The sequence below is a fragment of the Heptranchias perlo genome, chromosome 1, assembly GCF_035084215.1.
Source record: "Heptranchias perlo isolate sHepPer1 chromosome 1, sHepPer1.hap1, whole genome shotgun sequence".
In the NCBI taxonomy this organism is placed as follows: Eukaryota; Metazoa; Chordata; class Chondrichthyes; order Hexanchiformes; family Hexanchidae; genus Heptranchias; species Heptranchias perlo.
The window spans coordinates 34,380,279-34,392,415 of NC_090325.1; the positions used below are offsets into that span (position 1 = coordinate 34,380,279).

The window sequence follows — 12,137 nt, forward strand, 5'->3', positions numbered from 1 at the left end:
CCCTTTAAGTAGAGAAACCTGTAAAAGAACAGGCTCCTTTCATCTGAAACTAATTTGTACGGTGCATGTCCCTGTTGGTTTATTTGATGTATCGTAAATACCTCTTCATGTTGGGATAATGTGACAGCTCCTGATGGGGGTGAGCCAATCTGGCAATGTGGGTTGTCAGATATACTGATAGCTGGCATGTTGTGTTCTTAAAGGAGCATTGTCATTTGTTAAAATGCTAGTCAGAACACATAATTGGGTATATAAATTGAGGGATGAGCAACGCACTAGAACTGCTCCAGATAGAATCATTTAAGAAGCAGTTGGAGGTTGTGATGGAGAGGCGGTATGTACTTTCTTAATGGGTGAGCTAGGACAAAGTGAATGGCCTTCCTAATCTGTATCTATGTTGTGACTCAGCCAAGGAATGAAATCTCCCTTAAAAACTCCCGCATATTTTTCATTTCCTTCAAACAAAGCCAGCTTTATCAGGCAGTTTGCAGTTAGAGATCACGGCCAAGAAATTCAGGCATGTTCAGGGTGGGGTAGAGATTGCAGGGCTTGGGATGGGGCATCATCCTGGCACAGCAGTTTGAGCACATTTGGCCCCAAGTGCTAGAGGAGATGGACAATTTGTTTCAATGCCTGAGGCAAAGGTATATTTCTGCAATCCCTCCCTGTCTGTGTCTATGCTATGGAACTGTGGAGCTATGCAGAGGGGTGGGCTGGTCAAGCCTATGGCACATAGAATCATAGAATCTTACAGCACAGAATGAGGCCATTCAACCCATTGTGCCTGTCTCGGTTCTTTGAAAAAGCTATCCAATTAGTCCCGCTCTCCTGCTTTTTCCCCATAGCATTGCTATTTTCTCCCCTTCAAGTATTTATCCAATTCTCTTTTGAAAGTTACTATTGAATCTGCTTCCACCACCCTTTCAGGTAGTGCATTCCAAGCCATAATAATTCGCTGCATAAAAAAATGTTTTCTCATCTCACCTCTTGCTGTTTTGGCAATTACCTTAAATCTGTATCCTCTGGTTACCGACTCTTCTGCCACTGAAGACAGTTTCTCCTTATTTACTCTATCAAAACCCTTTATGATTTTGAACACCTCTATTAAATCTCCCCTTAACATTTTCTGCTCTAAGGGTAAAAATCCCAGCTTCTCTAGTCTCTCCCCGTAACTGAAGCCGCTCATACCAGGTACCATTCTCGTAAATCTCCTCTGCACCCTCTCCTAGGCCTTGACATCCTTCCTAAAGTGTGGTGCCCAGAATTGGACACACTACTTCAGCTGAGACCCAACCAGTGATTTATAAAGGTTTAGCATAACTTCCTTGCTTTTGTACTCTATGCCTCTATTTATAAAGCTAAGGATCCCGTATGCTTTATTAACAGCCTTATCAACTTGTCCAGCCACCTTCAAAGATTTCTGTACATAAACCCCCAGGTTCCTGCACCCCCTATGAAATTGTACCATTTAGTTAAAATTGCAGCTCCTCATTCTTCCTTCCAAAATGCAACATTTCACATTTCTCTGCATGAAATTTCATCTGTCATGTGTCTGTTCATTTCACCAGTCTGTCTATGTCCTCTTGAAGTCTGCTACTATCCTCCTCACTGTTTATTACTTTTCCAAGTTTTGTATCATTTGCAAACTTTGAAATTAGGCCCTGTATACCCAAGTCCAGGTCATTAATAGATATTAAAAAGAGCAGTGGCCCGAATACTGATCCCTGGGGGACACCACTGTATACTTCCTTCCAGTCTGAAAAACAACCGTTCACTTGCTTTCTGTCCATTAGTTAATTTTGTATCCATGCTGCCACTGCCCCTTTAATCCCATGGACTTCAATTTTGCTAACAAGTCTAATATATGGTATTTTATCAAACGCCTTTTGATGCTTTACGACGGTGATAGGTTTTTCTTTTACAAATCTAAACTGAAAATACAATACAGATGGTCACAAACGTTTATTCCACACATTGATAACTCTTTATGTGAAGGAGAATTTCCTAATGTCGGTCCTAAAAGTACCCTACTCTGGTTTGGAGCTGTGTCCTCTAGTTCTACTCCCACAGTTTAATTTAAAATAAGATTTTGGGTTAACTTTTTCAATATCCTCACCATTCGTCAAGCACCTCCTTTCCAAACTCAAAAGCCCATGGGCACTAAATTGGGACATGTAACGCCAGTTGTTTCAGTGCTACACGGCCTCTCCAACATCCAAGATGGCGTCTTGGCTGCGCATGCACATTTCCAGCGTGACGTGCGCTGGACGCCATCTTGGTACAGGAGTTAGCGCAGGTGCAAATATCGAACGCCGGAAGCATGGATACAATCATTGTGCAATGCTGATTTAAAGTGATAGACACCATTTTGGCACTTAACGCTCATCTCAACGCACAGTATTAACCCTGTTTTAGAGTACCTGGAGGACCCCACCAGCGCTATTTAAAGGGCCCACGCAGGATTTACAGGCTGGTGGCTGGATTATTGCTTCTGGCTGCCGAGATATTTGTAACTGTTTTTGGAGGTCTCCTATACTTGAATTTTAGGACTAGGGGACATAGCCTAACATTTAGAGCCAGGACATGCAGGGGTGAAGATAGGAAATGCTTCTACACGCAAAGGGTGGGAGAAGTTTGGAACTCTTTTCTGCAAACAGCAGTTGATGCTAGCTCAATAGTGAATTCTAAATCTGAGATTGATAGATTTCTGTGAACTAAGGGTATTAAGGGATATGGGGCTAAGGCGGGTATGTGGAGTTAGGTCACAGGTCCACTATGATCTCATTGAATGGCGGAATAGGCACAAGGGGTTAATGCCACTGCTACTTGTTGTCACCTGATATGCTCCACCTTCTCCTGCAAGAAAGCGGGATGTGTGTCTGGGTGATGTGCCTGTCATGGTTGAATAGCTGCCAGTGTGTGTGGCTTGTGAGTTGTGAGTGGGCGGTTTGCATCAGTGGTAATAAGGACATAAGAAATAGGGACAGGAGTAGGCCACATGGTACCTTGAGTCTGCTCTGCCATTCAATCAGATCATGGATGATCTTTGACCTCAACCCCACTTTCCTGCCCGATCCCCATATCCCTTGATTCCCATAGAGTCCAAAAATCTGTCTATCTCAACCTTGAATATATTCAACGACTCAGCAGCCACAGCCCTCTGGGGTAAAGAATTCCAAAGATTCACAACCCTCTGAGTGAAGAAATTCCTCCTCATCTCAGGCTTAAATGACCGACCCCTCACCCTGCGACTATGTCCCCTAGTTCTAGATTCTCTAGCCATGGGAAACAATCTCTCAGCATCTACCCTGTCAAGCCCCCTCATAATCTTATATGTTTCAATTAGATCACCACTCATTCTTCTAAACACAAGAGAGTATAGGCCCATTCTACTCAACCTCTCCTCTTAGGACAACCCTCTCATCCCAGGAATTAATCTAGTGATCCTTCACTGCACTGCCTCTAAGGCAAGTATATCCCTCCTTAGATAAGGAGACCAAAACTGCACACAGTACTCCAGGTGAGGTCTCACCAAAGCCCTGTACATTTGTTCTAAGACTTCCTTACTTTTGTATCCAACCTCCTTACAACATGGTTTTATGAAAGGGAAATCATGTTTGGCAAATTTATTAGAGTTTTTTGAGGATGTAACTAGCAGGGTAGATAAAGGGGAATCAGTGGATGTCGTATATTTGGATTTTCAAAAGGCATTCGATAAGGTGCCACATAAAAGGTTGTTACACAAGATTAGGGCTCATGGAATTGGGGTAATATATTAGCATGGATAGAGGATTGGTTAAAGGACAGAAAACAGAGAGTAGGGACAAATGGGTCATTCTCAGGTTGGCAGGCTGTAACTAGTGGGGTGCCGCAAGGATCGGTGCTTGGGCCTCAGCTAATTACAATCTATATTAATGACTTAGATGAAAGGACTGAGTATATTGTATTCAAGTTTGCAGATGATACAAAGCTAGGTGGGAAAGTAAGCTGTGAGGAGGACACAAAGGGGTCGATTTTAGGATGGCCGAGCGGGTGCATTGGGGGCGGTGGGGGGGGGCTTGTAAAATGGGGGAATCCCGGAGCGGGTCCGGAGCCCGGCTCCAACCTGCCCACTTCTGGGTTCCCCAGTGACGCGTTCGGGCAGGCGCGCAGCTCCCGCGTGCGGGACTCCCACCGGCAATTAAAGCCGGCGGGATGATAATTTACATACTTATTTAGACAGTTGAGGTCCTTGAGAGACCTCATTGAGTGGAGATTTTGGCAGGGGTGGAATTTTCAAGTATTCTCAGCCTGTTTCCCGTGCTGTGGGAAACACTCCCTGTTGGAGCAGATGTGTTTCAGCCAGCAGCCAGTGGGAGATGCAAAGGATTATTTGACAGTGGGGGGGAATACCTCATTTATTGCAGCAGGGTACTCTGTCACTTCAGACAAAGTTTTGACTGCAACACCTTTGTCTTTCCACTCAAAATCCTTAATTTATACCCAAAACTCTGCTGTGCAAACACAGTTACCTACTTTGCAGACCCCCTCAAACTCACACCGTCAGGATGGGGAGCACATAGCTGCATTCATCACTTCATACGAGGACAAGCAACATCACCAGCCTTGCCAGGCACGCCATCCACCTCCGCCACATGGAGCTTCACAACACAGTGCTGCGCCACAGGCACCTACACAAGAGCACGGAGAGCAACAACAGAGAGAGCAGTGTTGCAGGAGGCACTACCCTCGCACAGGGTCTACAGGCCGAGGCTCAGCTTCCTGGACCTCTCTGAGGAGCAGTGCATACGGAGGCTCACAGTCAGTCACCAGGTAGTCGCGGACATCTGCAGACTCCTTCATACCGAGTTGCTCCCGGCTGGCCCGAGTAGCATCTTTTTACTTGTCGCTGTCAAAGTCACCACTCCCCTCAACTTCTTCACCTCCGGATCCTTCCAGGGTGCCACCGGGGTCTCTCAGTCGTCGGCACACAAGTGCATAAGGCAGGTCACCAACGGCTTGTTTCGCAGGGCCTCGCACTATATCAATTTCCCCATGGATGACTTCAGCCAGACGGAGAGGACAGTGGGATTCCACGCTGTGGCTGGCTTCCCACGGGTGCAGGGTGTAATCGATTGCACCCATATAGCAATACGAGCACCTCCACATGAGCCAGGACTGTTCATCAACAGGAAGGGCTATCACTCCATCAACACTCAGCTCATCTGTGACCACCGCAAGAGATTCATTCACGTGTGTGCCAGATGCCTGGCAGCTGCCACGATTCCTTCATCCTCCGGGAGTCCCACATCCCGCCCCTCTTCCACGCACCCAACACCCACAAAGGCTGGCTCCTCGGGGACAAGGGATATCCCTGCACACGTGGCTCATGACACCTTTGAGGAACTCCACCACCGAGCAACAGCGTCGATATAATGACAGCCACATCGCTATCAGGTCTACAATTGAGCATGGTATAGGGCTGCTCAAGATGCGCTTCAGGTGCCTTGATCGTTCTGGGGGAGCGCTTCAGTACACACCAGACAGAGTGGGACGCATTATAGTCATCTGTTGTGCCCTGGACAACATAGCACAAGAGAGGGGTGCCGCTAGAGGAGGCCACCTCCACATCTGCCACCCATATTGAGGAGGAGGAGGAGGAGGAGGAGGGGGAGGACAAGGAGGAGGAGGAGGAGCAACCCATGAGCAGAACAGCGGCTCACCTGGCTGCTCGTGAGACCAGGGAGTCACTGATATGTGAACGGTTCTCCTAACATCAGACAGTGTGAAAAGTCCAGTCCTCACCACATGGACAGAGGAGCGGTCACATCAGCCCCCTCCCCCGTCCCCTGCACAAAATAGTCGTGCAACCACATCTACACCCAGTGTAGACTGACCCAATGGATGGCATCAAGTGTGAGTGTTCATGGTGAATCTCATGAAAGGGAGTTATTGCACAAGCCAGTCAAGAATGGGCAAGATGTGGCAGTAGTGGTGATAATAATAACATTTATTGTGAGTGGAAAACAAAACAAATATAAATAAAAAATATGACAAAGCATCAAACACTCTTGTGCATCCACTTTGTGCTCACAAAACCTTTGGCTTACGCTTCCTACTACTCCTACGTGGTGCTTCCCCTGTGGCTGTAGCAGAGGTAGTGGCAGGTTGCTCTTGTTCATGCCCTGACCGATTAGATGCTTTGGGTTGACTCCCTCTGGGTTTCGGTGCCCATGAGGGCCGCTCCAAAGACTGCTCCACCTGCACCTGTGTAGGGGCAGACTCGACCACCTGAAGAGGAGGCAGCATTGTGGGTACTGGTTGAGAGGGGGGCAACGGGTGAGATGTGGAAGCGCTTTGAGTGGTGTCCCCACTTCCATGTCCCCTTTCGCCATCATCCCTCTCCTGGGCCAGGCCCACATCACTCCTACCGCTCTGCTGGACGACAGTTTGGAGGACATGTGTGAAGCCTTGTAAGGCCAGGGCTAGTGTATCTGACTGCCTGTTTAAGGCGGCAGAAAGTTGCTCACCCTGAGTCCGAATGGCCATTGTCAGGGCCCCAATGGCCTCATTGTTGAGCCATGCTTGAAACTCGATGGAGGCTAGCCTTCCCTCCATCGCAGACATTCCTGCACTTACCCGGGACACTATCTCAGAGATGCCTTCACGTCCCTGTGACAGTATTCCACTCATGCAGGAGTTGGACTCCTCCATCCTCTGTGCGATTGTGGAGAGCGCGCGTAGCACTTGTTCCAGCACCTCGCAAATGTGCTGCTGCCCTTCGATCATTCTCCTTTTCATGAATGGCCCCCAGGGTTCAGCATCTGTGTCCAGCTGAGCAGAACCTGGAGAAGAATGCTCCCACCGACACGGACTCTCCACAGCTGCCCCTGCCACCAGTGTCTGCTCGTGTGTGTGGTGACTCACCATGTGTGACCCCAACTAAGTAAGGACGGGGACCACCGAGATTTGTGTATCTGCGCTGGTGAATGGCTCGCTCAGATGTGACGGTGCCCCCTCAGAGGCCGGCAGGTCCTCTGAGGAATCGCCCTCCACCGTCACGGCAGTTGCTGAAGGCCCTGTAAGAGAACAGAAGGCAATATTAAGCATGATGACAGATGTTGAGGTGCTGAAGATGGGCAAGGCATATTGACATCATTCGCTATTGTGAATGCTGAATGTTAAAGTTCTGTCACCAGCCGTTTGTCGGGACTGAAGATCTGAAATAGCCTTTTGTGTGGAACATTGTCAAAAGCCTTTTGGAAGTTGAGGTCTCGGGCTTACCACAGTCCACTTGGGTTGTCACTTCCTGAAAGAAATCAAGAAGGGTGGTCAGGCAGGATCTCCCCTTGTTAATCCATGCTCACTGCTGTTTGCTACATTGTTATTGTACAGACGATCCTCAGGTTTATCCAGGAATTCTTTATGTGGGGTATTGTTTTTATTATTTAAAGTTCATAATCATAGAATCATATGGCACAGAAGGAGATCATTCAGCCCATCATGCCTGTGCCTGCTCCTCGAAAGAACTATCCAACACTCTTCTGTTCTTTCCTCACAGCCCTTCAAATGTTCCTTTTCAAGTATATATATCAAATTTCCTTTTGAAAGTTACTACTGAATCTGCTTCCAGGCAGTGCATTCCAGATCAGAACAATGCACTGTGTAAAAGAAATTCTCCTCATCTGCCCCTTATTCTTTTGCCAATTATCTTATGTTCCAGAATTATCACTATTTTAAACATGAGCAAAAATAATTGCAGTGCCACATATACACTTGAAGTAGAGCATACATCATCATATTCTCACCTTGTGTGTTTAGTCAATTAAACGCAGCTTTTGCTATGTGGCTTTGGGTCATTAAGAAGTAATTAATGATGCAGACGGAAAGACAAAAAGCCACTTTAGATCACTGCAGTGGAAACTGACTTGTTAATAACCAGGATAGAATTTAGTCCCGCAGAAATAAATTGGGAGTAGAAACATCTGTATGTGGATCAGGCATGAATGTCACCTTCAATAGTTGCCTTGTAAAATCAAAAGGTTACAACAATTAGTTCAGAGACTCTCTCAGTTCTCCCAATGATGACGTCACTCATTAGGTTATTTTTCTTGCCCATTCATGATAAATGGAAGAAACACCAGCCCTCAGAAACCTATAATTTCAGATCAAGAAATAGAATTATAAATAAAACAGAAAAATATTTTAAAGCTAGTCATAGTTGTTCACAATGGTTATATCTTATAAAAGGGACCTGACAGTGACACTTGCTCTTTAATTGGAATTTGATTTTATCAGTCTTCTTTGGAAAGAATTAAGGATATGAGAGCAGAGATCCCATGGAACCATTTGAGCTGGCGGAAATGCAATGCAGCAGAAACCTCTGCACCCATCGGGTCGCAAAAGAGGCGCCCGCTCCATTGAAGCAGCAAACCTCAGACAGTACCTTTAAGAGAACAGAGGAGCAACTTGGTAATAGTAATCATTGCTCTGGGATTGGGTACCATTCGTTCTTCTTTGCTGGGCCCTTCACTAGGCCTCGAAATGGGACCTGCACCTGCTCTCAGCGGACATGGGTCCTGCTGAGCCTCTCGGGCATTTTGAGGGGAATTCCCGAGGAAGCCCAATGTCACCCCCCCAGAAATGCCCCCATTGTGCTGGAACACTTACACTTACAGCAATTAGGGCTGATGTAAGAAGTACCTAAGATCACAATTTCCTGGCAGATCGTCAAGGCGATGGAAACCTGGTGGATCTGAGTCCTGCCCCAGATTATAGCCCCAACTGCTGGAAATACAGCAGAATTGTGCTTTTGGTTTTCACACAGTTTCTACCCTATAGAGTACCCCCACCCCATTCAGACTAGGTCAAACAAACCTGGCAAACTTTGCACGCTGCAAGATCCCACAAACAAAATGAGATGAATGACAGTTATTCTGTTAGTATGGTGTTAGTTGAGGGAAGAATGTTGGCCAGGACACTAGGTGACATCACTGCTCTTCAACAAATAATACCATAAGATCTTTAATATCCACCTGAACCACCGGAACAGGCAGATGGGCCTCAGGTTAATTTCTTCTTCAGTGGGCAGCACCTTTGATAGTACAGCATTCCCTCAGCATTGCACTGAAATGTTTTTTGGAGAGCTCATTATTATTAGAAAATAATAATAACCTCCCAAGTAAACTTATTAATAACAGAAAAAGTGGTTGGGGTCCTTACAGTGATCAGGAGTGATTGAGTAGAGACTGAATATATGATTTTCATAAAATGCTTAATACGGTTAACTTCCAGAGATCCAATCATTATGTTTACTTTGGTTGGGTTGGGTTGTGTATTGTTCAGAATAGAGCTTTGTATCTTTTCATGTAATATCCTTGGCTGTGGTGCTAAATATTCCTCTTTTCTACTTTAAAGAGCCCGGCGTACACAGACAATTAATGTTCATTCAGCGACCCCTAAATACAGCTGTTCTGGAAGGAAGAGATGGAGTTATGGAATGTTGTGTTTCTGGATTTCCAGCTCCTACAATCACATGGAAGAAAGGGAATGAGATTGTTCAGACCAGGCAAGTGTGTCTATTATGTTTCTCTCACAGACCCCAGCTCAACAAATCACTGAAAACTATTTGGATCTGTCTGAAAGAAATAAAATCACGTGTCATTTCATACTTCACATTTTAGTAGTTCTGTCCCTGCAGTAAGTAAAGAATAAAGGACAGCTTCTGTTTATATTGAGCTGGCTATTCATTACACCATCTTCCTCAGCAGTATGCTGCTTCCTCACGCATTCTCTCAGCCAGGATTGCTACAGCATGTATTAGGCTGTTGGAAGTTTCTAACTAGCCCATTGATACCCCTAGTACAATTTCTCAAAATCTTTTTGTGCTTCTGGCAGCCAACGTAATCACATTTGTGAGACATTTATCATAGTTACTGTTCTCTCCAGCTGCACCCCTTGAAAATCTACCACATATACAAAAAAATAAGCCAATTCCAATGACAATCACATAACACGGGATGGACTTATCACGAAACACAGAATGGGCCAATTGCAAAACAAAGAATGGAAATCTGTTACTGCAACCTAGGAGTACTTGATAAGTAAAACATGGTAGTTGAGCATTCAGCCCAATAGATGTAATATTTGGCTATTTTGAGACTTTTTATTGTTTAATTCAGCATCCTAAGAAACAGTGATTGCAAGTGATATTGCAAAGGCTGAAAATGGCTCTAACGGCCTTCTTGCAATTCATCTGGTGCAAGCATATACGCAATATATATAGGCTAATTAAATAATTTATACGTGACAAAGATGGACCTGTTATAAAGAGACCAATTCAATCGTCCCTGTTGTAGTCACTGCCAGAATAGCATTTAGACCATTTTCAGTACAATGCATTGAGCAAAACTATATGTGTGACCAGATGTAGATGAGACTCACGCAAGATCAAAAATTTTGCAATGTGAGACATTCTGTACATTGTAAAACAGTTAAAATTCCAACTTCCTATTAGCTATCCCTTCAGCTGCAGTGCAAATTTAGTTTCGATATGATAAGTAAAAAAGGAGGTTCAGACTTATTTAAGTCACACATATTTCAAACTGACTTAACACCTCTGTTAAAATAGTGAACAAAGCAATTTGATATAAGCACATGAAGTATTTGTACAAAAGCAAAATACTGCGGATGCTGGAAATCTGAAATAAAAAAAGAAAATGCTGGAGAGGTTCAGCAAATCAGGCAGCATCTGTGGAGAAAGAAACAGAGTTAACCTTTCAGGTCGAAGACCTTTCGTCAGAACTCATTATTGAACTTATTATTGAAGTATTTGTACGATTATATCTCACAGTATAATTTCCAGGCTCAAATTCCTGAAACAGCCAGGAAGAGCCTGCTCTGAAAACTCTACTCAGCTTCCACCGTGATGGGTACTAGAGTAACATAGCAACAATTCAGGAAGAAGACCATCAGCCGACCCAATCATTCGCTTTCTTTTTCAATTTAACATTTAAAAACCATTACATCCTTCCAAATGTCAGCAATTTGTCTCTTTCCTTTCTGAAGCCCTGTTCAACTTGTTCCATTTGTTGATCACCCTTCTGCTAACGAAGTCTTGTCTGAGTTGCATATTTATTTCACTTCTCTGTATCTTTAATCTGTGCCGACTGATTCTGGAATTCCGTACATACCAGAAAAACCTAACCTATTTTCAACCTATAAAATCCCTTCATCATCTTCAAAACATCTAAAAGAAAGAGTTTCTGCTCCCAGGTTTCTGCTGCCACTGCAGTCCCTTTGATTTTGATTCTCCTCTTGGGGAGGAATCAAGAAACCAGCAGTCTAATGGGTCATGGTGGGCGGAATGGAAAATCTAAAAGGGCACTCCTCCAACTGATTGTCCCAGTGTTGGTGCTCTCATAGATTCAGCACACTACTCATGTGTGTTTAATTCTTTGACACAGAACCTCAAGTTGAGTTCTGCAAACAAATATGAATATTTCTTGGAAGATCTGTTCTTCAATTGTTAACAGTAGACAATTGTAATTGTTTCAGGTCAAAAAAGTACTCATTGCTGGCTGGAAGTAACTTGCTCATCAAAAGCATAACTGAACAAGACGCCGGGTTTTATACATGCGCCGCCAACTACGAGAATCAGACAATCGGTGCCTCTGCAGAGCTCACTGTGATGGGTGAGTTTAATCTGATAATTTATCCATTAACTGATCCCATAACAGTGTATCTCAACATGTCGTACAAAAACTCCATTAAAAATATTGAATGTTTTAGGTAGCCATCTTGTTCAACTATGTTCTGATAATTGTATTTATGTCCATGAATGAATGGTCAGCTTGATTGTGTAGCAATTAAGCCATTGGGATTTCAGTAGAATGGTGGCTGGAGATTGAGTAAAATGGGCCAATACTCTCTGGAGTTTAGAAGAATGAGAGGTGATCTCATTGAAACATATAAGATTCTGAGGGGACTTGACAGGGTAGATGCTGAGAGGCTGTTTCCCCTGGCTGGAGAGTCGAGGACTAGGGAGCATAGTCTCAGGATAAGGGGTCGGCCATTTAGGACTGAGATGAGGAGAAATTTCTTCACTCAGAGGGTTGTGAATCTTTGGAATTCTCTACCCCAAAGGGCTGTGAATGCTG

At 44.7% G+C, this 12,137-nt stretch overlaps 1 protein-coding gene across 1 annotated transcript in view; it reads left to right on the forward strand.

Annotated features, from left to right (window-relative positions):
• The window catches only part of dcc (DCC netrin 1 receptor), a gene marked incomplete at its 5' end in the record, with an annotated part of 787,692 nt that overhangs the window by 182,894 nt on the left and 592,661 nt on the right, over positions 1-12,137 (forward strand). The window contains 2 exons of the mRNA XM_067983624.1: positions 9,397-9,547; positions 11,536-11,672. Coding sequence (XP_067839725.1) covers positions 9,397-9,547; positions 11,536-11,672 — 288 coding nt within the window. The remainder of the gene's footprint in view (positions 1-9,396; positions 9,548-11,535; positions 11,673-12,137) is intronic.